General features: G+C 38.4%; 1 protein-coding gene across 1 annotated transcript in view; it reads left to right on the top strand.

Moving 5' to 3' along the window:
- Nucleotides 1-24,697, top strand: part of ENOX1 (ecto-NOX disulfide-thiol exchanger 1) — a 451,396-nt gene that overhangs the window by 184,785 nt on the left and 241,914 nt on the right. Inside the window, 1 exon segment of the mRNA XM_032591194.1 lies at nucleotides 20,513-20,659. Within this exon segment, the coding sequence (XP_032447085.1) occupies nucleotides 20,572-20,659 (88 nt within the window). The 5' untranslated portion in view covers nucleotides 20,513-20,571.

A 24,697-nucleotide genomic window follows, 5' to 3' on the forward strand; every position in this document is an offset into this window, starting at 1 on the left:
ACGGAGAGCATCAATTTTCGAGAGTTATTAGAATTAAAGTCTCTGTTTCGGGTTCCCAGATTGTTCAGGGCTATAAAACAAGGGTCTACTCCCTTAAAAATTTAAAAGCTGTGTATATAAGAGTTTACACCCTTCTCATATTCTGTTCTGTTTTGTTATTCTAAGAGATTAAAGCTTTTTTTTTGGGGGGGGGGCGGGTCAATCATATTTTTGTATATGACTGTGGGCTGCCCCAACTGACACCACTAAAAAAAAAAAAAATGCAACTTTGAAAAATTCAGGAGTGAAAGCAATTATTTCTAGAATTGGCAGAGCCTTTCCTGGGTTCAATTCTCACTCTTTTTAATTATTTATTCCCTTCAAGATGCTGGGAATTATTATACTGTAAATTATCTTACCACTTGACAAATGAAATTTTCTATATGAAAAGATTAAGAAGTATTGAGAATTTTCTTTGGTCTCCCTTGCAAGCAATGTCCTGGTCTTTTCTGAAAGTCAAGTCTGTAGGGTTTTTTCCCCCTCGATCTTTATTTTTTGTAGTATTTGATGGAGTTCTGCTAAGCTAAGATTTGGGCCAAGTTTAGCTTTCAGCAGACTTTTGTAACTGAGTATAAGTCTTCAGAAAATAGAATTTCTGTCAGAAATTCTTGCTCACATTACTTATAGCTACTGTGCTGGGCATCACCATAACACTTGGACTTTCCTGTATGTCTAGAATCAGCAGGGAAATGCTTTCGATCTTAACCCACATATGTTTTTAAGTAGGGCTTGTTCTAGTAGTCCAGATATTCCCAATATGAGCTCATTGGTGCTATTTTCTAACATTAAATTATGATTTTTATCAGTATCCATTGTAATCATAGACCTGCAGATGGCCTCAGGTTCTCATTTGGCATGTTTGTTAATAAGTGTGGTGGAATTTCCAATAAATCGTACATCCTTTATTTCGGCAGATTTTACTTTAGGAAGTAAAATGTCTGCTCTGTCCATCTGTGTGCCTCCAAGTTGTTGTACTGGGACTCGACTGAAATTATCACCAAATCTGGAGCCTTCCCCGCCTTCCTCTGCAGGCTCATTCTCTCAGGATTGGGGCAGCTCTGCTCTGATCCCAACCACAAAGATGGGAGTTGCAGAAGAAAATGAGGAAATGTGCCCGCTGGTAATGGGCCTACTGTCATCCCTTTATATTTCCCTTTATATTTCTTTTCCTTTACTTTTATATTAGAGTCCATAGAATTTAAAAAAAAAAAAAAAGGAAAGAAAGAAAAATAGCAAGGCCATCAGTGGCTTGGCAGAAAGACAGCTGGTCATGATGTTGGATTGCAAGTTTTTCAAATATAATTTGAGAAAGTATCTGTCAAAATTTGAAATGGAATGGGAAAACAGTAAAAAACTATCAGGAGTTTGGTTCAGATGAGAGGATCATCAAGTTCATTTAGAGTAAATTGAAACCTAAATTTGGATTCCTCAATAAGCAACTGTGCAAAATGCAAGGGGAAATAATGCATGATTCCTGAAAGTGTTGAGGACAAAATTAGGCTAACAAGTCTAGGCAGAAAACAAAACTGGTAAGTGTTAGGAACCCAGAAAAACTGTAAATGTCAAGTGTGCTCTTACCACCTGAGATATAGACATGAATAATTAAGGACAAAGAATTCCAAGGATGCTTTTGAAAGAGACAAAATTAACATGGGGAAAGCTCCCTAATCTGGATGAACCAGAAAGAACACACTTGTTGAAATCACATGATGTTTAATCTCAAGGACAGTTATATAAATACAGTAGTATAAGCTGTTGGCCAGTGAAAGCCTCAACAACTGTTAACAACAAAACCCTCTCCATCCTGCTTCATGAATCCCTAACTTCCCCCTAATCATTTTATTCTAAGATGATCCACACTGGGAGGAATTAACAGAAGTTTGGCCCTTGACCATTCTACGCCATTTGTATTATTTTAGAAAACAGTATATTAACCTAAAGTCAGTGGTAAACTTTATTTGAATATAGGTCTCAATATACTTCTTTGACAAATTTATTACTATTTAAATTGAACCGGTGTTTTAAAATTGCAGGTGTATTGGTGGTGAGACCCAGGAAGGTGATTTACAAGTGACTGAGTCTTTTCATTTACGTGTAACATTTTATTTCCCCTCAACAGTAAGGTTTCACTCAAGGGAAAGAATAATAAGACATTAAAGTACAGGGCACCTGACTCACAGCTTGTGTCTCCAGTCAAGAAAGAGGTCATAGAGAATGGACCTTGCAGCCCCCCAGCCCAGACTGATAAGTGGGAGAAAAAGATAAGGGCTGGGAGAGGTGATTGCCTACCAGCTTTCTCTTCCCTGTTATCCCAGAATTTGGCATGCAGCCAGTGTTTCTTTAGCTTTAGCTTCTATTGATAGCACAGGATTTGTGTGTGTGTGCGTGGGAGCACTGGAGGTAGGAGAGGGAGTTCCTTTTTAAACAGACACAAGCGAACGCCATATTTTTATGAGAAAGTCATTTTTCTAAATTCTTTCCTGAAAATATGGACAACATTTGAATAAATACTATAGGCAAAAGTTTTCCAGATTAAAAAGTCTGAGACCATTTTTATTCAGTCGAAATGTTTCACGCACACAAAGGAATGCTATTTACTGAACAATGCCATCCCTGTTAGAAATTCCATCCTAAATTTTAGCAGAGAAAGTGTAATCCCAAAATAAAGATGAGTTAAGGGAATGGAATGTACTTTTCCTTTCATTTAAAAGGATTTCCTTTGTTGTTTTAAAATCCTGGGTAAAAATCGATTAATCACCCTTTCTTGGAATTATCGTAAGTATGTATATTTGACAACCCAAGAAACAGCAGTCATAAAATGAAACAACTTTCAGTATTCTAGAGGTCATTTTTCTTATTTAGAGACATCACTAAATTGCAATTTAGTAGAAGATATCACATTAAGAAATTCCACTTGCGTTTATAATATCCATTTATAAAAATATTTATAAACACGATAGAAAATACAATTTATAAAAAATGTAATTTTACTTATACACTTCTCAGCAAAGATATAACCCACATAAATTCTGCTACCTTCCTTCCTGAGGATTTCTGTCATTTATGAAAATACGCAGTAGCTTAATCTGTTGATTAAAAATGCTAAAATTGCATTTTTAACGTGAATATCGAAAAAGGATGTGGCAGGTATAGACAGTACTATCCTCTTAGTTTTACTGCATTTAGAACTTTTTTTTTCTAAGATGACCTAACCCAGCTTCATTTTCGTTAAGTCCTGGAGGGCAATGCTGAGAACTTTGCCCAGAGTGGGCCGTGATTGAAATGTTTACTGAACAAATAAATAAGAAAATTAATTAAAGGTGGCCTACAAGGGTGAATTTCCAAAAACCCCACGACTTCAGTGGGCTAAATACCAGATGGGAAGGGTTTGGGAGACATAATGCTACATGTTCTCGTTTTATGCTTCCTCTCCAAGGACTCACTCTATTTATTGCCGTGGCATCTGGCAGGCTTTCTTTTCTGGGCCCAGCATGCTCCATGCCGTGTGTTAGTGTTTTCCTGGAATGAAAGTCAAGGAAATACCATGTCTAAAAATATGCTTTATGGGTTTTCAAAAATATAGTATTTCCTTTCTACTAGCTCATTCACTTTGAGGTCCTAATAAATGACATTTATGCATAGGAAAAAAATCACAGTGAATCTGATTTTATCTACACAGCAAATATAACAATTGCCTTCACAAAATGTGCAAACGTTGTCCTCCTCTTCTGTTTCTGAGACGTTTTATTTTTGTGGGTTTATGGCCACAGGCACTCCATGCTCACTGAAAATAGTCCCTAAAACATTTACTCAGTCCTTCTTTATGCCAGGGACTGTTTTTCACATATGTCAAGTATAGTCCTTTAACAATCCTGTATAGAAGGTATTATTTATATTATTTATCACTCACATTTTATAAATAAGGACATTTAGATGTAGACTATCTAAATACCTTGCCAGATTCACATGACTGGTATCTTACAAGCTTGGTGGGGCTTTCTTCTTTTGATTTTTTAAATTCATTTATTATTTATTATGAAAGACTCCGTTTTTAAAGATAGTTTTGCAGCATTTTACTATGAATATGTTTACCCGTACAGAAAAGTTGAAAGAGATTTACAGTGAACACTCATATCTCCACCACTCTCATCCCATCCCTCTGTCCACCCATGAATCCATCTTCTTTTGTGACACATTTTAAAGTAAGTTGTAGACATCAGCACCATTCCCCCCACACACAATCCTCTGGCTTATATATCATTACCAGAATTCAAAGTTTATGATTTTTTTATAATTTTTTTTTTTTTTGGTACAATATGTGTTTATATAAAATACATAGATCCCAAGTTTGCATTTTCATGAGTTCTGACAATGCCTATCCTTGTGCTACTCAAACTTACATCACCTCAGAAAATTCCCTCCTACCCCTTCCCCACAAGTCCCCAGCCCTCTTCGACCACCCAGCGTAAATTACTTCTAGTTCTAGAACTTCATAGAAACGGAATCATACGCTACGTACTCTTTTGTGCCGGGTTTCCTTCACACAGTATGATGTTTTTGAGATGACTCTGTCCCCGAGTTTATCAGTAGGGCATTTCTATTTTTCTGCTTAGTGATACCGTGTTATATGAATATACCACAGTTTATCCATTCTTCCTTGGATGGACACCTATGCTCGTTCCAGGTTTGACTATTATAAATGAAGTTATGATGAACAATCTTGAGCGAGGCTTTTTGTCAACATAGGCTTTCATTTCTACTAGTTCCACATCTAAGAGTGGAATTTTAGGTCATTAAGTGCATATTCAGTTTTGTAAGAAATTACCAGGTCTTTGTCCAAAGTAGTTGCACCATTTTACATCCCCACCAATAACAAATGATAGTTTTAGTTCCACATCCTCAACAACATTTGGTATTGTCAGTCTTTTGAATTTTAGCCACTCTGGTGGGTTTTTAGTGGTATTTCCTTGTTATCTAATATGTGTTTTACTTGATGACTCGTGTGGAAACCTTCTTTATGTGCTTAGTGGCCATTCGTAGATCTTCTTTATAAAATGTTTATTAAAGGGGCGTCTGAGTGGCTCAGTCAGTTAAGCGTCCGACTTTGGCTCAGGTCATGATCTCGCAGTTTGTTAAGTTCGAGCCCCATGTTGGGCTCTGTGCTGACAGCTCGGAGCCTGGAGCCTGCTTTGGATTCTGGGTCTCCCCTTCTCTCTGCCCCTATCCCTGCTCATGCTCTGTCTCCCTCTCTCAAAATGAATAAACATTAAAGCGTTTTTTAAATTATTTTCCCATCTCAATATTGGGTTGTTGGTATCTTTTAAATATGCGCTTTGTAACTATTTCTTAACGGTGCCACTCTATACCCTGCCTATTCATTCTCTTAATGATGTCTTTTGATGAGCAGAAGTTTTAATTTGGGGGGGGGTTATAATATTACTGTTTTCCTTTTATGAACACTGTTCCTTGTATCCTAAAATAACTTTATCCCCAAAGAAAAAAAAAAAAAAAAAAAAAAAAAAAAAATCTATGGCTTCTTCAAATAGTTTTCTAGTTTTATATTTAGATTTATGATCTGTATTGAATGAACTTTTGTGTATTATGTGAGGTCAGGGTTGGGCTTATTATTTCCTGTATACGACATTAAATTCTTCTAGTCTTGTTTGTTGAAAAGACTTTCCTTTCCCTAATGGAACGACTGCCTTCATGCTATTCTCAGAAATCAAGTGACCATATAAGTGTGCCTCTATTTCTGACCTTTCTATTCTCTTCCATTTATTTTGTTGCTCTCTATGCTAGTACCACACTATACTGATTATGGTAGCTTTATAGTAAGTCTTCAAGGCAGATGGTATATGCTTTCCATCTTTGTTCTTCTTTCATAATATTTGTTTCGATCTCCTAGTTCTTCTGAAATTTTACATACATTTTAGAATTGGCTTGCCGGTTTCTAAAAATGATCAGCTTAGTGGCGTTGTCATTGGGAATATGTTGAATCCAAGCCTCAACTCAGGAAGAATTGAATATCACCACTAGCCTCCCAATCCATAAGCATACAGACATTCTTTCCCCACTTATATAGGTCTGCCTTAACATTTCTCAACAACATTTTGTAGTTTTCAATGTAAAATTCTTCTATGCCTCTTATTTCGTATTCCTCAGAATTTTATGTATTTTTAATAGTTTAGGTGAAATTTAATTTTTTATCTCCTAATTGCTTACTTTGAATACATAAAACTATAATTATAGTATTGTCCTGATACCAAAATCAGAAAAATATAAGAAAACTACAGACCAATATGCTTTATGAATATAAACATGAAAATCTTCAACATAATACTAGCCCATAAAATTAAAAACCACGTACAGAGGATTATGCACCATGGCCAAGCGGGATTTATCCCGGGAATGCAAGGTTAGTACAACATTCAAAAGTTAGCCAATGTGGAACACCATTTTAATAGAAGAAAAGGGCAAAAACGATATGATAATTTCAACGGACATAGAACATTTAACAAACTACCTTTCGTGATAAAAACATTCAACAAACTAGAAATATAAAGAAACTTTCTCAGCCTGATAAAGGATAGCTATGAAAACCCACAGCTAACATCATACTTACCGGTGAAAGACTGAAAAAGTTTCCCACCTAAGATGAGGAACAAGACAAAGATACCCGCCCTTGATACTTCTGTTCAATAATATACTGAAGGTTTTAGCCAAGGCAGTTAGACAAGAAGAAAAGAAATAAAGGATGTCTGGATTAGGGAGGGACGAATAAAATAAACTCTGTATACAAATGGCACAGTCTTATATGGAGAAAATCCTAAGGAATTCACACATACACAAAACTATTGGGGCTAAGAAATGAGTTCAGAAAGGCTGCGGGATAGATCAGTTATATTTCTCTACGCCAGCAATGAGCCATCGAAAAAATAAAACAGTTCCATTTAAAATAGCATTAAAAAAAACCCAAAATGCTTTGGCATAAATATAACAAAAGAAGCGTAAGATGTGGACGGTGAACACTGAAAAAGATGGTCAAAAGAAATCAAAGATGACCTAAATAATTAGAGAGACGCAACATGATCATCGAAGACCTAACGTTGTTAAGATGGCAGAACTCCCCAACTGTATCTACAGATTCAAAGCAATCCCCGTAAAAATCTCAGCTGGCTTTTTAAAAGAAATGTATAAGATGATTCCAAACTTTCTATGAAATACAAGAGACGCAGAATAGCCAAAACAACCTTGCGAAAGAGTAGTGTTGGAGGACTCACTCCAGATTTAAAAGCTTACTACAAAGCTACAGTAATGAAGACTGTGTGGTACTGGCTGATGGATAGACACATGGATCAATGGAATAGATTGAGAGTTCAGAAATAAACCCATACATCTATGGTCAATTGATTTACAGAAATGGTGCCAAGACAACTCAATCGGGGGATACTAGTCTTTTCAGCAAACAGTCCTGGGACAAATAGATGTTCACATTCAAAACAATGAACTTGGACCATTACTCGCCGCATACATAAAAATTAACTCAAAATCAATCAAAGACTTAAATGTAAAAGCCGAAACTATAAAAAATTTATAAGGAAACGTAACTATAAATCTTCATGACGTTGGATTAGGCAGTGGTTTCTTAGATACAACATCAGAAGCATGAACAACAAAAGGAAAAAATAGACAAATTGGTCCTCCTCAACATTAAAAACGTTTAAGGATACTGTAAAGAAAGTGAAAAGAAAACCCACAAGGTGGGAAAAAAACATACTTGCAAATTGTATATATGGTAAAGGTCTAGAACCTAGGATATACAAAGAACTCTTACAACTCAGCAATAAACAGACAAATACTCCAATTTAAAAATAGGGAAAATGCTGAATAGACATTTCTCCAGAGAAGATATACAAATGATCAATAAGTACATGAAAAGATGCTCAGCATCATTAGTAATTAGGAAAACACAAATGAAAACTACAATAAAAATACCACTCCACACCCACTTGGATTACTATAATAAAAAAGGCAGATGATAATAAGCGTTGGTGAGGAGGTGGAGATTTGGAACCATTATTCATTTTGGCGGGAATGTAAAATGCTGCAACCACTTTGGAAGAGCTTGGAATTTCCTCAAAAAGTTATTCATAGAGTTACCATTTGACCTTGCAATTTTACTCGTAGGTATAGACCCAAGAGAACTGAAAATACGTGTTCACACAAAAACTTGTACACAAATGTACATAGCAGTAAATTCCTAAAACCCTAAGTATAGGAAACCCGAACAGCTAATGAATGGATATACATGAAATGGAATATTATTCAGCCAAAAAAGGAAATGAAATAAGGGTACGTGGGTGGTTCGGTCGGTTAACCGTCCCACTTCAGCTCAGGTTGTGATCCCACAGTTCATGAATCAGAGCCCTGCGTAAGGCTCTGTGCTGACAGCTTGGAGCCTGGAGCCTGCTTTGGATTCTGTGTCTCCCTCTCTCTCTCTGCCCCTCCGCTGCTTTCTCTCTCTCTCTCTCTCTCTCTCTCTCTCTCTCTCTCTCTCTCTCTCTTTTAAAAATAAGCACTTAAGGGGCGCCTGGGTGGCGCAGTCGGTTAAGCGTCCGACTTCAGCCAGGTCACGATCTCGCGGTCTGTGAGTTCGAGCCCCGCGTCGGGCTCTGGGCTGATGGCTCAGAGCCTGGAGCCTGTTTCCAATTCTGTGTCTCCCTCTCTCTCTGCCCCTCCCCCGTTCATGCTCTGTCTCTCTCTGTCCCCAAAAAAATAAATAAATGTTGAAAAAAAAATTAAAAAAAAATAAAAATAAGCACTTAAAAAAATTTTAAAAAGGGAATGAGATATGGATACATGCTACCATGTGGATGAACTTGGTAAACAAAATGCCAAGGGGAAGAAGTCAGACACAAAAGACCGCCTATTATGTAATTCCATTTATATGAAATGTTCAGAGTAGGCAACTTCATGGAGACAGGAGGGAGATTAGTGGTTATCAGGGACTTGGGATAGGGAGTTAGTGCTAATGGTACAGGTTTTCTTTCTGGGTGATGAAAATATTCTGAAATTAGATAAGGATAATAGGTGCACGATCTTGTAAATATAACAAAAACCATTGAACTGTACACGTAAAAAGGGTGAAATGTGGTATGTGAATTATATCTCAATATAAAAATAAGACTGCCCTGTGATGTTATAAATTTACTTACTAGTTATAATTATTGTTTGGTAGGTTTCATTGGATTTTTTAATATAAACTATGCAAATAGGGACAGTTTTGTTTGTTTCTAATTTTTATCCTCTATTTCTTTTTCTTACTTTATTGTAGTGGTTTAAGCCTCCTAGACAGTGTTGCATAGAAGTGGTGAGATGGGGCATCCTTGCCTTGCTTCTGATTTTATGAGGACTCTTTCATTGTATTAAAAATTGAGTACGATTTTATCTGTAGGATTTTCAGTGATGCTTTTTATCAGATTGGAAAAGTTATTTTCCATCCCTAGTTGGTTAGTGTTTTATAATAAATAGATGTTTAATTTTTTCAAAAGTTTTTTATTTATCCATTAAGTGCCTCATATAGCTTTTCTCTTTTAGTCTTGCATCTCTCGCTTTATCTTACACCCGGTATCAATGAAATAGACCGTGAAATAGACAATGAGGTAGAGGATCCCGCAGAAGCTTCTCAGGACTAGGGCTAGATGTGGCAATTGACATTCCTTTGAGTGGAACGAGTTACATGTTTGCACCTAAATGCAAGGGTTAGTGGGAATTATAGTCTTACTGTGTGCCCGGAAGAAACTTGAAATGATTTGGTAAAAACAGAACAATTACAGTGATGATAATGATAAAAAAAAAATGCTGTTATACTTATGTAGCACTATATACTATATAATTCATAACTCCTTTTTGTTTTCTATGCTTTGTTTTAGAATTCAGCATGTATCTGTCAGTATTAACGTTGGATAGGCTATTGCCCCTGATCTATTGCTTATTCTTCATGCATCCCTGGCCTTTTCATCCAGTCCCAAAGTTTTCCATCTTCCTTATTGGGCTTACGACCCTGAAATTCACTTCTACATCTTGGATAACTCTCTTCAAATCCAGAACCGTATTCCAGGATGCCTTCGAAGCACGTCCACGTGGATGTTCCACTTAAAATGCCCCAGACTCAGTTATTTCCTTCCCAAACCGTTTCTTCCCAGTGTATTTTCTAACTCAGATAAAAGCACACCGTGCACCTAATTATTTAATCCACATTCGTGTCTGACTTCACTGTCTCACTTCTCACATTTAATCACTTCTGTGCATTAATCTTCTAAAGCCCCTCTCAAATTGATTCCTGCTTTTGTATTTCCATTGCTGCGAGAAGGCCCTTCCCATGTGGAAGGACGTGGAGCATCTTTCCAAACACTTATCCTTACCTCGTCTCAGGATAGCATTTCTAAAAATATAAATATAATTGTGTTACTTTTATGCATGAAGTAATTTAATGACCTTCTCTTACAATATTTATTTTTAGGCTTTTTTTCCTATTATTTTAAAGAATGGAAATCTGTTTTCAAAAAAAAAAAAAGTTCAGATACTAGAGATGAACAAAAAATAAATAGATGGTGAGAGCCAGATTTCTCTCTGTCCGGCATTTGCAGATAAGTAAGGAGGGAAGGCTGGAAAGAATGAACCCTTTAGTGCAGGACTAGAGTTGGACATGTCAAGTACGAACTCACGTTTAGCCTAATATATATACAGATGGACAGATACAGGAACAATTGTAGCTATAGGTGAATACCTGGGCTTGAACATATACATAAATTTCCCAGCTCTTTCTGCTAACAGGGCCTGGGGCCAGTGCTGTCCCAGTGGCGGCTAGCATACTGATGCCCAAATACTGGTTTCCTAAATGGTGTCTGAACGTTATCCTCCAGTGAAAGGAACTGTGAATGTTGGGAGAAATGTCTGATTCTAGGGCTGAGGCAGCAAAAATACAGTATAAGCCTGGAGCATTTGGTATTCCCTAAAGCAATAAAGTGCTCAAAAGACAAAAGAATGGGAGTATGTCAAAGGGATAGAAGCGATGACCTAAAAAAAGTTCCCAATGGCCGAAGCTGGAACAATTTGAGCAACAAAATAGATAACGTGCTAGTGGGTCACAATTGGAAGTATAAAATGAATATATATGAGTTCATCCTAACATAAGCAAATGATTGAACAAGTAAACAATTGGAGTAGAAGGGACAAACCTTCCTTATAAAATAATTCCACATAATATAGGCATATATGGCTCCCACCAGGAAGGGGAGTTTACTCTCACCCTTCAGTGGGGGCTGGACTTAGTGACTGACTTCCAAATAAGATCATGTGTGAAGGAGAAACACGGTAACTTTACAGAGGAGAGTCCTGGTAAACACTAGTGATTAAGGTTAGTGTCGCAAGTGGTGAGCCTGGTTGATATCACACGCCTCCTGATAGGACATGATGAAAAATGTACCTCGCCTCTGTTGGCGTTCTTCCCAAAACCTGGAGCCCTAGTCTAGTCGTGAGGAAAACAGTAGACAAAAGCAAAGTGAAGGACTTTCTCTAAAATACCTGGCTAATGTTTCTCAAGACTGTCAAGGTCATGAGTAACAAGGAAACACTGAGAAACTGTTACACATCAAGGCGTGTGTACAAGGGATAAAGAGGCATGATGCCTGAATGCAGTGTGTGTTTCTCGGTTATGACCATGTGCCAAGGTAATATAACATGTTAATATTAGGAGAAAGTAGGTGAGACATTTATGGGAACTCTGGACCACCTTGGCAACTTTCCTGTAAATCTAAAACCATTTGAAATGTTATAAGTTCCTTAAAAAACTAAGACCTGATATAAAACAGATACTAGCAGAGCTTCTGTGGTTGAAACAGTTGCGGGACCCAGGGTCCTGACTACCTGGCCTCCCTCTCCCTCCGTGCCTTCTCCGTCTGCCTCCGTCCCCTCCCTAACTCTAAGGTTATCTGGCACGAGCGTTGCAAACAACCACCTCCAGAACGAAATCCAAACTCCTTGACATGCCTTCCAGTGCCCTTCATATTGTCACCCTTGCTTATCTTCATAGGTATCTTCATCATCTGTTGATCTCTTGCCTCCCGTATTTATTTCCTTCACGTATTGTGAAGGCAATTTCTTTTTTTTTTTTTTCAAGCAGACCATGACCTTCTTGTTGATTTTACCTGTGCTGTTCTTTCACCTTAGCTTTTTCTCAAGTTTGTTCAGCCTCAGAAACTCTCCATTCTGTGCCTTCTGTGTCATCCTAGAATTCAGCGGAAGAGTCTGCTCCCCTCCAAAGTCTGGAAGGGGAGGGAGGTGCTCTGGCAGTATTTCTACGATAACATGTAGTCCCTCTTAGCTGTGTGTATGCATCTTGGCTCCAGTGGTTGACAAGCTCCTTGAGGAGACATCATTCATCTCTTGCCTCGGACACAGTAGTTGTTCAGTACGTATCAAACAAATGGATGACTGAACGAACAGTAGCAAAGTTATTAAAACGAACTTATTTCCTTTTTTGGTGGTATTTGCACGCCTTTGAATCTAGTTGTCATAAAGCTACAAACTCAACATTTTAGTAGGCAAGTTTGAACCCAGTTTTTCAGCTTAAAACGCAAAGCATTGGGTTTTGAGGAGCAAGGGATAGCCTCAGCTCAACCCCTATGTGTATAAAACACATGGAAGGAGTTTGTATGTTACTCCTTTATTTTGGATTTTACTCCTTTAAATAACAAGAGTTCTACATGGTGTGTACTTTACAAGAAAGTAAATGGGTGCTCTAATGTTGCCTTTTCAGTCTTCTGGTGTTTGAAGGAGTTGTCAGTAAAGCTGGCTGCGTCCATTCATCTTCATTAGCTGTTTTAAAGTGATGCTTTTTTGATGCAGGTGGGCCAGCTATCCTCAGGCACTTTAATTTGCCAATTATTGTACCCACGGGTAAGAACAGATAGCGATTAGTTTCACATTTTGCTCACTGGGCAGCTTAATGTTCTTGTCACCTTACATTGAGTTTTAAATGTGCAAAGCGCAAAGAAACTCCAGTGCTTTTCTCAGACTTGGGGGTGGGAGGGTGGTCATACCTAGTAACTTCAATTGCTTCTGGACACAGGCATTAAAGGGCCTGATTGATTAATAAAAGAACAAGATAATATGGCAGAGGTATATCAAGGAGAAGGGTGTGTGTGTGTGTGTGTGTGTGTGTGTGTGTGTGTGTGTACAAAAGCTTAGATGTATCTTTTTCTTTCACAAAAGCACTGTTTGCTAGCTTATGAAATCTGAGTGCTAGTTGATGGTTTAGATTGCTGCTATTTAAGGAAAGAAAGAATGGTAGGATCTTCTTTACAAAATAGCCTTTAACCTTAATAATTGTCTTCTTTAAATACTCTCAGGGAACATAGGTGACCCAAAACACAGAATGAGATGCGTCATTTTTTTTTTTAATTTTTTTTTCAACGTTTATTTATTTTTGGGACAGAGAGAGACAGAGCATGAACGGGGGAGGGGCAGAGAGAGAGGGAGACACAGAATCGGAAACAGGCTCCAGGCTCTGAGCCATCAGCCCAGAGCCTGACGCGGGGCTCGAACTCACGGACCGCGAGATCGTGACCGGGCTGAAGTCGGACGCTTAACCGACTGCGCCACCCAGGCGCCCCGAGATGCGTCATTTTTTAACATAATGAATATTCACTACCTTATACTTTGGACAGTTTTACTCCAGCTGTGACTCACTAATGCCTTCTTTTAAAAATTGCCATAGAAAGTTCCCTTTGGAAAAATCCAAACCACCCTGGCAGTGTTGTCGGCTGTTCTTTTGCTTTAATTGTCTGGGAGTGGAGTTGACTTGTTCATGGGAACTAAACCTGGTGCCACTATTAGCAGGAAAGATTATTTAACAGTGTAAGAAGGCATGAGAAAATGTCAGGCACGTAGCATCCCAGACATAAACTTTATTTGCTACCCTCTTGAAGAATTTGTTTGCATATAATGTTGTTCACACCACTGATAACAGAAAATGTATTTAATAACTACTCAGAATTAATATGCTGTAGTATGCATGGCTGCCTAATTTAATTTATCTCTGATTAAGCCTATTATGTTTGAGATCACTTTACAGAAGAGATTTTTTTTTTTTTGCCAGCTGTAAGCTTATTTGAATTGTAATATAAGTTAATAATGTGTGAAATAACCAGTGGTGCCTACTTCTAAATGTTAATTTTGCCAACTGACTTCCTCAGATGATGCATACCCAGATCATTCATTGACATTTAGTTAATATCTTCCATGAAGACCAGATATTGGAATAAATAGGAAAATTAACTATTTTAGGAGGCAAAGACAAATGGAACAGTAGTGCTTTAATTCTGAAATCCAGAAAAAAGACCCTTGCATTATAAAAGTAATTGAAAGCCAATGATTGGTAATCATATAACATGACAACTAGCGCACAACTTTTTCTTGAGTTCTGTTCTAACTGTATTCCTTCAATGTTAAATAATCATTTGGTTGGCTAGAGTGGGAACCTCAAGAGTTCAGCAATGACTGCTGGAGCATCCGCCTTGATGTCTGGGCAATTAGGTCTCTTCAGTGGGCCCAGCACGAGAGAGGGAAGGGACTTCTGCTATTGCTGTTTAGTGAGTGGCTTGTTCTTCAAGCCTGTCTTTATGCCTGTCCTTAACCAGCTACTTCATCGGCCAGTCCAATTCTCTTTTTCAGTGTCACGGGTGGTCACCACCAAAAAAGTGATTGGGTAATTATGACCCCTCGCTCCTCAGCTGGCCTCATATTGAGCTCTGTGCATCCCCAGATATGGTTTGCATTGCACAGATGTGAATTCTAGCATTTGTAGGTGTATTTGCATTATTTTATTTTTATTTTTATTATTTATATTTATATTTGCTATATTTATATTTATATTTATATTTATATTTATTTATATTATTTATATTTATTTATATTATTTGCTTCTTACCCACCCCCGAAGTGTCTTTCTCCCTGCTTGGAATGCCTTTTCTGACCTTCTAACTAAAACCGCACCCCGTCCTCAAAGCCTTGTTTAAACCCTACCTGCTGCCCTCCCAGCCATCTTGGGCCGTAGACGTTTCCTCTTTGATCTCCTCTTGAGGTTGGTGGCTCGATAAGTTAGTCACGTTTCACGTGTCATACAGAGAACTGAGTTTTAAATCTCTGTGGCCCCATAGTGCCTGATACAGCTTCTTATGAAAAAAAAAAAAAGTCAATAGATGGTAGTGATTGTTGGTCAGAATGAAAACATGATAAGACAAAAACTTAGATATCATGATCCTTAGGTGAATAACTATAAGGTCAGTTTGTGGGTTCCCATTTGTTTTAAATGTGAAATGGAAACTTGCATGTAATAGTCAGAGTCAGAGCTCATAAAGGAGATTTCTCTTTTCTTTGAATGGCTCTTACTAGACCTGTAGTTTGAATCCCAGAATGTATGAAAGTAGTGGTTTTTAGCCCGAGATGACATAAGAATCAACTGGGGAAATTTGAACACATATTCCGATGATTGGGATTCGCCTTCAGACCAAATCAGGGAATAACATCATTTTAAAAAGCTAACCAGATGATTCTAGTAAGAAACCAGAATTGAAAACCACTGGTGTAAAGGAAACTTAAAGGTCATTAAATTCATTCATCCATCTGGTGTCTGATTGCTTTCTACAGCTGTTTGGCAATGAAAGAAGAGAAATTCTAATAGGGGGATTAAAATTGCAACTTTCTGATGCAGGCATCCAATGCCGCATCCAGATCTCTTAAGCTACATATCAAGGTGACCCACTGTCGTGGTTCATCAGACACTGACCCAGTTTTAGCCCAGAAAGCCCCACACAGGGAGAAACCCATCAGTACTGGACAAACCAGGATCGTTGGCCACCTTACCACCAATACACTCATTCTTTGGATTCCACAGTGTTGTTTTTTGATAAATTTCCTTTTGAGAAGAAGGAAAAGTATATTTTTGAGACAGAGTATTTAATAGAAAGAGAAATAATTAGAACACTTGAAAACCTTGGCAGCCTTGAGGGGAAAGAGACATATCAAGAGAAAAAAGAGAAAACAGTGCAACAGGTTGTGTTAGAATTCCTGCAATTAAGATGAAGGAGGGGGCTTTATTTCATGTAATTAATTAAAGAACATCAAAATATTCATTCACTTTTATCTCTGCTATGTAGATAAATTAAGAATGATTTTGTAACGTAAGAAGGCATTAAATGAAAATCTCAAATTTGTAAATATAATCAACTTAGCTATAAGCTCCTTGAGGATAGTTATTTTTACAAGGAAGAAAACAAAGACTTATTGAAGACTACGTGGAAAGTGACTGACAGAGCATCTGGCTCCTGGATAGTTTTCTGGTAGGTTCTTTGGCCTCTTTCCTGCTGTACATCCGTTTATTGGCAGCAACATATAGCACAGCCCTTTCCTTTCGGATAAAAGTAAATGTTGGTAGGTTGATAGAAAAAGTGAAAGTATTTTAGAAGCAAATAATTTTAGCAGTTTAATTTCTAATTATAGCATTAAGAATTATTCACCATGGATGCCCATGTGGGTTTTATTCTGGTATCATGATACAGTCCTGCAGCCTAAGGATTAACTTATCCCACAGTTATTTTCCATTCAGGTCATGTTGATCACTGAACAGCCAGTCCGATCACTACCCTGTTGATTCATTTCATTCACTGATTACCAAAACTGCCAGATGTGTCCCAATAATCTGACTGTCTTTATAACCAAATGAAATCCACTGAACTGGCATAAGTCCAGTCAGTGTGTTGTTGGTCAGAGATGTTGATGGCACCATGCAGATGAGATGTTCACCAAACTTAGAAATGTCTAGTTCCCTCAAAGTCATGATAGATGTTTCTCCCACTCTAAAAGTTAATATGCTGCTTCAGAAGAAATCATCCATAAATAAAACTTCTGACACATGTTGTTTCCCTTTTTTTTCCCCTTAACTAGAACATTTAGCTGAGTTCCTAAAACTGAGAGAAACATTATAGAATGGAAAGTTGCAGGTCAACCCTTCGCCCTTCTCAAAATATGTTAAGCAGTGCCTGAAAAAAAAAAGTAAGGATGATCCGTAGGCAAATAAGCTTGTAATATGCCAGCTAAAGCCAAACTGGTACCTCGAATGGGGGAGGGCATGAGACAAACACATTTCCCAAAACTATCTAACCATAGAACTCTTTATCATCAATATTTGGAGGAACTCCATCCAGCCTCCCAATTTTGCAGGTTAAATAAAAGGTTAAGAAACTGATCCAAAGTCAAGTATTTCCTTTAATTGTTTTCCAGGCCTCCTGTTCGCACCCCCACCCCCGCGCACGTTCATATTGCTTTCCCTAATTATGTATAAGAACTTATCCCCATCACTCCTCAGTAACTCACAAGTTGCTTCCAATGGACCAGCTTACCGGTGATGTGACCCCTAAGAATGGAAGCGAAAACCATTCACTTAGAAAAGACGTACTTCTAGAGAGTGAAAGGTTTTCCTGATGCTCTGATTTTAATAGTTTTTATTTATCAGGCACCTCCAATATTCAGGCTTTTTAGATGCATCATATGATTTAATCCTCAGAAAAACCTGCAGAATAGACAATACCCTATCTGTTTTCCTATTGGGGAGATTATTATCTTTCTGAAGGTCATGGATTCAGCAAGTGGAAGAGTTAGGATTTAAAACAAGGTCAGTCTGACTACAAAGTCTTCAATCTGACCAAGCTGAAAGATATGATCACAGCTGCATTAGAAGCATCGTTGTTGACAACATAGTTATTTTTTTTAAAGTTATTGGTCCATAACTGAGTATGGCATCATATACAGAGAATTACATCACTTTGGGTAGACAAATTTGTAAGAAATGTACTCAAGAAAAATAATATATTAAAAGGATAACCAGCAAACTGCCTTACATTTATTTGGGGAATGAGGTAAGGAATATGCACAATATACATCAGTACATACATATATGCATGCATTCTTAAACCAAAAACAGATACTTTTCAGGGCAATAAAAGGACAAGAACATAATTAGAAGATAGTGGGCATATAATTGTGAGAATTTCTTATGTTGACTGTTTTTGCTGGATAATGATGTTTTTTATATGGATTTTGAGTACATGCTGTTGAATGAACGAATGAATGAATGAGTAGATGGAGTTTCACAATAAACATTTAGTGACTTCATCAGTTGACTGCCTTCCTAGTGAGTGATCATTGTTGAGAGTTATCTTAAAGTCAGATGACTTTTCTGCCGTCTCTTTTCTTACTTAATAAACTTAGCTTTTCTTAAAATAGTCATTTGGGACAGTCATCTTGCTATTTTTTTTAAACCCTTTTCTTGATGTCTGTTTCTTTTATTTCCTTCCCCACTCTATCCACCCCTCCCTTCCTCCCCCCTTCCTTTCGTCCCTTCCTGCTTACCTTTCTTCCTACGTACTAAGAAATTGATGTGGTGTCTGCCTCAAATTGGTCCAAACTTCTGGAACCATAAATATAAATTTGTAGAGGAGTTCAACTCACTTTGCATGACACTCCCTTGAAAATAATAGAGAATTAAAATTATTTTGGCAACATCCTCCCTAAAAATAGTTGGCTGGTAGTCAGTAGTTGATTCTGGGTAACCTAAAATTCTCTGGATAAACAAATTAGATTAGAGTACATAGTAAGTATGTAAAACCCAAGAAAGATTTCTAAGACCGGAAACTTGTATTCTATCAGATTGAACACGTGCATTCATACCTTTTTATTCCATACATCTCCCTGAAATCAAAAAAACTACAGAAAAAAAAAAAACAGAGAACGAGAGCAAGAGATACCAAACCAAGGAGGAGATGCTGTTAAATGAGAGATATCAGCAGATTTGGGGAAGATGGCACAGTGATGGAGGAGCGGGAACTGAGGCACACTGAGAGAAGCCTGCGAATTCATTCTGCAGGGCCCTGGGGAGGCATGGAAGGGTGTGAAGATGAGACAAAAGGGGATTGGTCACAGGAGTTACAGAATAGGTAGCAGTCATTGGTGGAAGGTAGTATATAGGGAGTTGTGAGACTGTGTTCCTCTGCCTGCATCACATTGTCACTACAGTTCTCCATCTGTGCCGGAAGATTGAGGCATAGTCTTGGGCTAAAGTGAATCAGAGATGTGCTGGACTCAGGGAAGCAAGACCCAGGATGGAGAGGTGAAGCCAGGGGAATTAAATGAAACTCCATAGACGGCAGGTTAGACCCTCCTGGACTATTCCAGAGCATAGCTCCAGAGCACCCAGAGCCAGGGACAGGCTCTTTAGGCAAGAGTTTGAAGGATTCTGATCTAAAGAAACTGAACAACCTGAGAAATGATCTGAGTGACGTTTGGAGTCCTCATCAAAATGGCTGGATCCCTCACCTGGCTACCTCACAAGGATGCCTTCCAGATAATAAAAATGCCCTGCCCCCACTTGAGGCTTCTAGTCAGTCTTTTAGGGACTCAATGTTCCCAGGTGTGTGTGTGTGTGTGTGTGTGTGTGTGTGTGTGTGTGTGTGTACGTGTATGTACGTGTGTGTGTGAGCCTTAAATATAGAGTCACCAGATATTTGAGTATAGCTCCCAACATAAAATATAGAATAAAATATAGAGATCAACACAGAGAGAGAAGTTGGGAGCCACTCAATGAAAATATAGATAACTCAGAAGTAGAAGAAAAACTTTTAAAAACCTAAGTATCTTTAGAAAGACGAGAGCACACGAAATAAAAAGTGCATCCTATAAAAAAGGAACAGTCCAAAAATAAGAGCTCCTAGAAATTAAACTTAGTAAAAAAATAAAATAAAAAATAATGGAATAAAAAAAAAACAGAACAAAAAAAACTTATTCAGAGATGCAGAAGATAAAGTCAAGTAAACTTTCTCGGAAGTAGCTTAGCAGACAAAAATGGTCAGTAGGGGAAGAGGGAAAAGAAGGTAGGAAATATAGTGGATCCGTCCATGTGGTTCAGCATTTTATCATAGGAGTTCCAGAAAGAGAAAACAGAAGAAAATGGTGAGGAGACAAGTCTTAAAAAATAATGCAAGAAAAATTTCAAGTGGAACAATAAGGAATTTCCATATTTTAAGGGTCCAGAACAATGGCTAAGAATGGATAGAGAATCATTGAAATTCTTTAGTCTGAGATTTTAGAACATCGGGGATCACAAAGAAGATTCCAAAACCTTCCAGAGAAATAAGACAGGTCATATATAACAGATCAGGAATACCAATGTCACCAGACTCCTCGGGCACAATACTGGAAGCTAGAAGACAATTCAGCCTTCAGAATTCTGAGGGAAATGACTTTTTACTTAGAATTCAATTACAAGCTAAACTAGCAAGCACCAGAGTAGAATTAAGACATTTTCAGACACTCAAGGAAGGTCTCAACGAATTTACCTCCCATGTACTTTTCTCAGGAAGCTACTAGAGAATGTGCTCTACAAAAATGAGGATGTAAACCAAGAAAGAGGAAACCATGGGATCCAGGAAACGGGGGACCCAACACAGGCGAGAGGCGCAGGGATTTCGCAAGATGGTGTTAAAAAGAAGCCCCAGGACAACAGGTGGGCAGCTGGCCTGGGAAAGCGCTAGACCAGATGGTCTAGATGGGCGGCCCCTTGAGGGAAGAATAGATGTGACAGATAAACTAATGGCTTTGATCATGAAAACAAAAACAAAAACAAAACGGTTTAATAGGGCTTTTAAAGTGCCTTTGAAAAGTTCAGGAGCAGTAATAGGTACACACACACACACACACACACACACACACACACACACACACACAAAGAAAGAAAAAAAGGCCACCAAGAAAAACGAAATATTGAACAAAATAGGAAGTGTATTCTTACACTACATGTGTAGTAAACAATTATTGTATAGTCCTAACAATGTAAACCTTATAAACACATTTTGTAATTCTGTAAACAGAATTTTGATTTAGCCCCAAATTAATACTTAAACATACTGGAGGGATGGGGGAAGAAGCATGTCAAGAGGTAGTGATGGGATAAGGATGATAATTTTTTTTTCATTTCTTAAATGACAATTTAAGAGATACCAGTATGTGCATGTTATTTAAATATATGGAATTAAACATCTGAATTGGAAGTTGAAAATAGTTTTCTCTCCCATGACAGGATTTAACCTCCTTGTGGGATGTGATGGGTTAGTTACTAGTCAGCCTCTGTCCTCTGGACAAGCCCATAGATTTATCAAACTGAGAGTAACTAACCGGGTGGGGCAAAAGTCTTACCTGTATAGCAAGCTCATTCTGGCAAATAACTACCTTTCATAATAAAAACAAACAAAAAGGTGGTCTCGTCTGTGGAGCAGGAAGGGGTGATGGGACAGGTGGCATAGGGGATTTCTGTTTTTAGTTATAGGCCTTTATAAGTACGACAATAGCCCTATTTGCTTTTTTAAACTGTAGGCATACATTATTTTGATAGGTATTAAGTTGGTTTTAAAAACTACCTGAATCAGAAACAGAGGTTGTAAAACCCAAGTGTACAACCTCACCCTCCCACCTCCACCCCCCATATATCAAAAAAGCAACAACAAAAACAGAAGAAGGAGTTGATGGTGCTCTTTTTGGATATCTTGCAGAACTAGTTTACTGATCCCACATCTAATAACAAAGCGTAGGGGCTTTAGGACCCTGGGCTGCTCTCACTGCAACCAGCATTGCCTGTCCTCCTAGCCCCACACTCTGCTTTTAAGCTCTCCAGAGCCACTGCAAGGTACCTTTACAACACCTGTGTTTCCCTTCACTGGGCCTTTGCTCCCCTTCCACCCACACATATCCACACACACGCTCACCCATTCCCAAAGTTCCCTTGTTCTACCTTCTGCCTACCTGTTTTGGATCTTGGCTCCAATTCCTCTCTGAGGGTCTTAGAGGGGCTCTGGATCATAGCATTCTCCCCTTCGTTTTAATTCTCGTCGTATTGTCTTTGGCACCACTTACCACAATCATGCTTTGGTTTTGTTTTGTTTTACTTGTCCTGTCTTTGTTCAAAGGTTAGAAGGTGACAAGGGCGGGAGCCATATTGCGCTGATATTTATTCCTCCTACAGAGCTTGGCAGAGTGCTGACATAATCCAGGTACTGCCTCAGATAATAATTAAATGAATAAATTAATCTTTCATTAAATGTGAAATCTGTTCAGTCATATGGCCCATAGTTAAACATCTGCATCTACCTAAATAAATATTACTGGAAGGTAGGGATTTTGTTTGCTTTTGTTTTAAGAAAGCTTATGAGCTTTCTCCTAAAGGGGAAGATTGTGTTCAGAGCCCAGGGGGTTAACTGCTCCCTAAAATTTTTGCTAATGCTTCCTTTGTGGGGGATTATAAAACGTGTCACCTGGAGGGTGTTTTTCTTTGACTCTACAAGGATTACAGGTAGCCTAGCATTGAGGAAAATTGCGAGCAGTGTGTCACATTGACCCCCAGCTAGAGAAGATTCTAGACATCACCCTGTGCCTGATGGACACTAGCAGAGGCTAAGATGTGACAGGAAAAGGGAGACCCTCTCTTGAGGCCAGACCACTAACATAAAAAAGGCATTCTAGAAATACTCAATGATAACATGATCTCTTGGGGCCAGTGGCCCACTAGGACTTGCATCCACAGCTTTTCACACCTAACTTAAGCCCCTTTCTACTTCATCAGGCTTTATACCACATTCCCCAGATCTTTTTATAACCACTTCAAGGATCATCTTAACAAATTACATAACAGGATTAATCCAAAACATTCATAGATGCAAACAGTGGAATACGATGGAGTCATTAAGGAGAATGAGGTAGACCTGTTCAGTTCTGATGTGGTGAGGGCTTTAACATATGGTGCTGAAAGGAGAAGTCAGTGTGGAATAGGATGACCTCCTTTATGTCTTTACTGCACAGATACCATCTTTTCAACAAGGTCTTCCTTAACCACTGCATTTATAAGTGTAAGCATCTCCCCTCCCACTTTTTCTCCATTGGCATTTATCCCTATTTGACGTGCCATATATTTTCCTTGTTTGTTTATGGTCTATATTCCCTCCTGGAGGGAGGGCTTTCATGTGTTTTATTTATTGCTCTTCCCCCCAGGGCCTTAAAATAACTGTCTGAATGAATTTGTATAAAACAGTATATTATTTGTATAGAATGTTATTATTTGTACAGAATTTCTAGAACACTACACAAACTTAATGGTAGTTATATCTGAGTCATAGAACTAAGGGCACATGGGAGGAAGACCAACTTCTGTTGCATATATCTTACCATGTACATGCAACACTTCTTAAAAACCCCAGTTTAATAGAGAATCCCGTTTGAAGTATTTCTCAAATAGCTATAATAAAATATAAGTTATTTACTTATTTATTTCTGGTCCTGAGGTAATGAACACCATTTGGAATTTCCCCTCTTCTCAGAAGTCAAGTTGTAAATGTCCCGTGATTCAAGTCCATGGACTTTATATTTTATGAAGCCTTTACCAGCAGAGACTTTTTATTTTCCATCAGCATGTACCATCTGTACTTCTGTTGTGATGGGACAAAAAAAAAGTTTTTAGGTCAGATGCATTCATATCTTCTTCCTTTTAGCAAAGTGACCCAAGGCAGGTTACTGAACCACCCGGAGCCTCAGTTCTGTTACTTATAAAATTGGGATCATTTTTCCTGTGAGCATAAAATGTTGTCCCAATGAATCAAGATAAAGTCTGAATATTCAGTGCCTAGAAATGTCTGGATCACAGCAGGGTTCAGTAAATGTTAAGTCCTTCCCTTTTCTCCGCAGAAGGTGACCTAGAGGGAGGACTTTTAGAGATATTATTATCCCTAACTTCTCAAAGTGTGGTCCCAGCAGCACTTTGCATTAGGAATGCAAAGTCTCACACCCAACCTGATCTAATGAATCAGAATGTAGCTTAACAAAATACCCTAGTGATTATTATGCACAGTAGAGTCTGCAAAGCTCTATTTTTATGCTTCTTATAGCAGTGTTTTAGACAGAGTTGCATTAATCATGTTTCTTATTTTCTGTATTTTATGATACTTTGACATCTTGGGGCCTTGAAGTTCTTAGGGGAGGCCCTGTCCTTGCAGGGTTAGCTAATTCCTGCAGATATCAAACAGTTGGCCTAGGAACACCCTTTTGATATGCAGATCAAGCAATCCTAAGTCCTCACCCCCCACAGGCCCCTTTTATCAGGCTCTCAAACGCGATCCAGAACATTATCACCCACCTCCCCCACCCCCCACCCTAAATCACCCCGGGGGCCAGGTACTGGACAATTTGGAACCAACCCTAAACAACAGAACCCATTTTGCTTTCCTGCAGAAACCACACAAAAAAGTTTGTTGCCCTCTCTCCCCCCTTATTCCCTCTGACCAACAATTCCCTTATTCCCACTGACCCTGGTGCTTCCCGAAGTGGCCCTGCATGGTCTGCCTTGGCCCTGTGTGCCCCTCTCCTCCTGGGAAGAGTAAATAGCAGACTGTCTTTTCACCAGCAAGCATCTCCTAAAATGTTGGCCTCCCCATACCTGAATAAAACCAAAATACCTTGGGTATATTTTAAAACAAGGCTGCCATTTTTAATTGCGTTTTCT

The sequence above is a fragment of the Lynx canadensis genome, chromosome A1, assembly GCF_007474595.2.
Source record: "Lynx canadensis isolate LIC74 chromosome A1, mLynCan4.pri.v2, whole genome shotgun sequence".
Taxonomy (NCBI): domain Eukaryota; kingdom Metazoa; phylum Chordata; class Mammalia; order Carnivora; family Felidae; genus Lynx; species Lynx canadensis.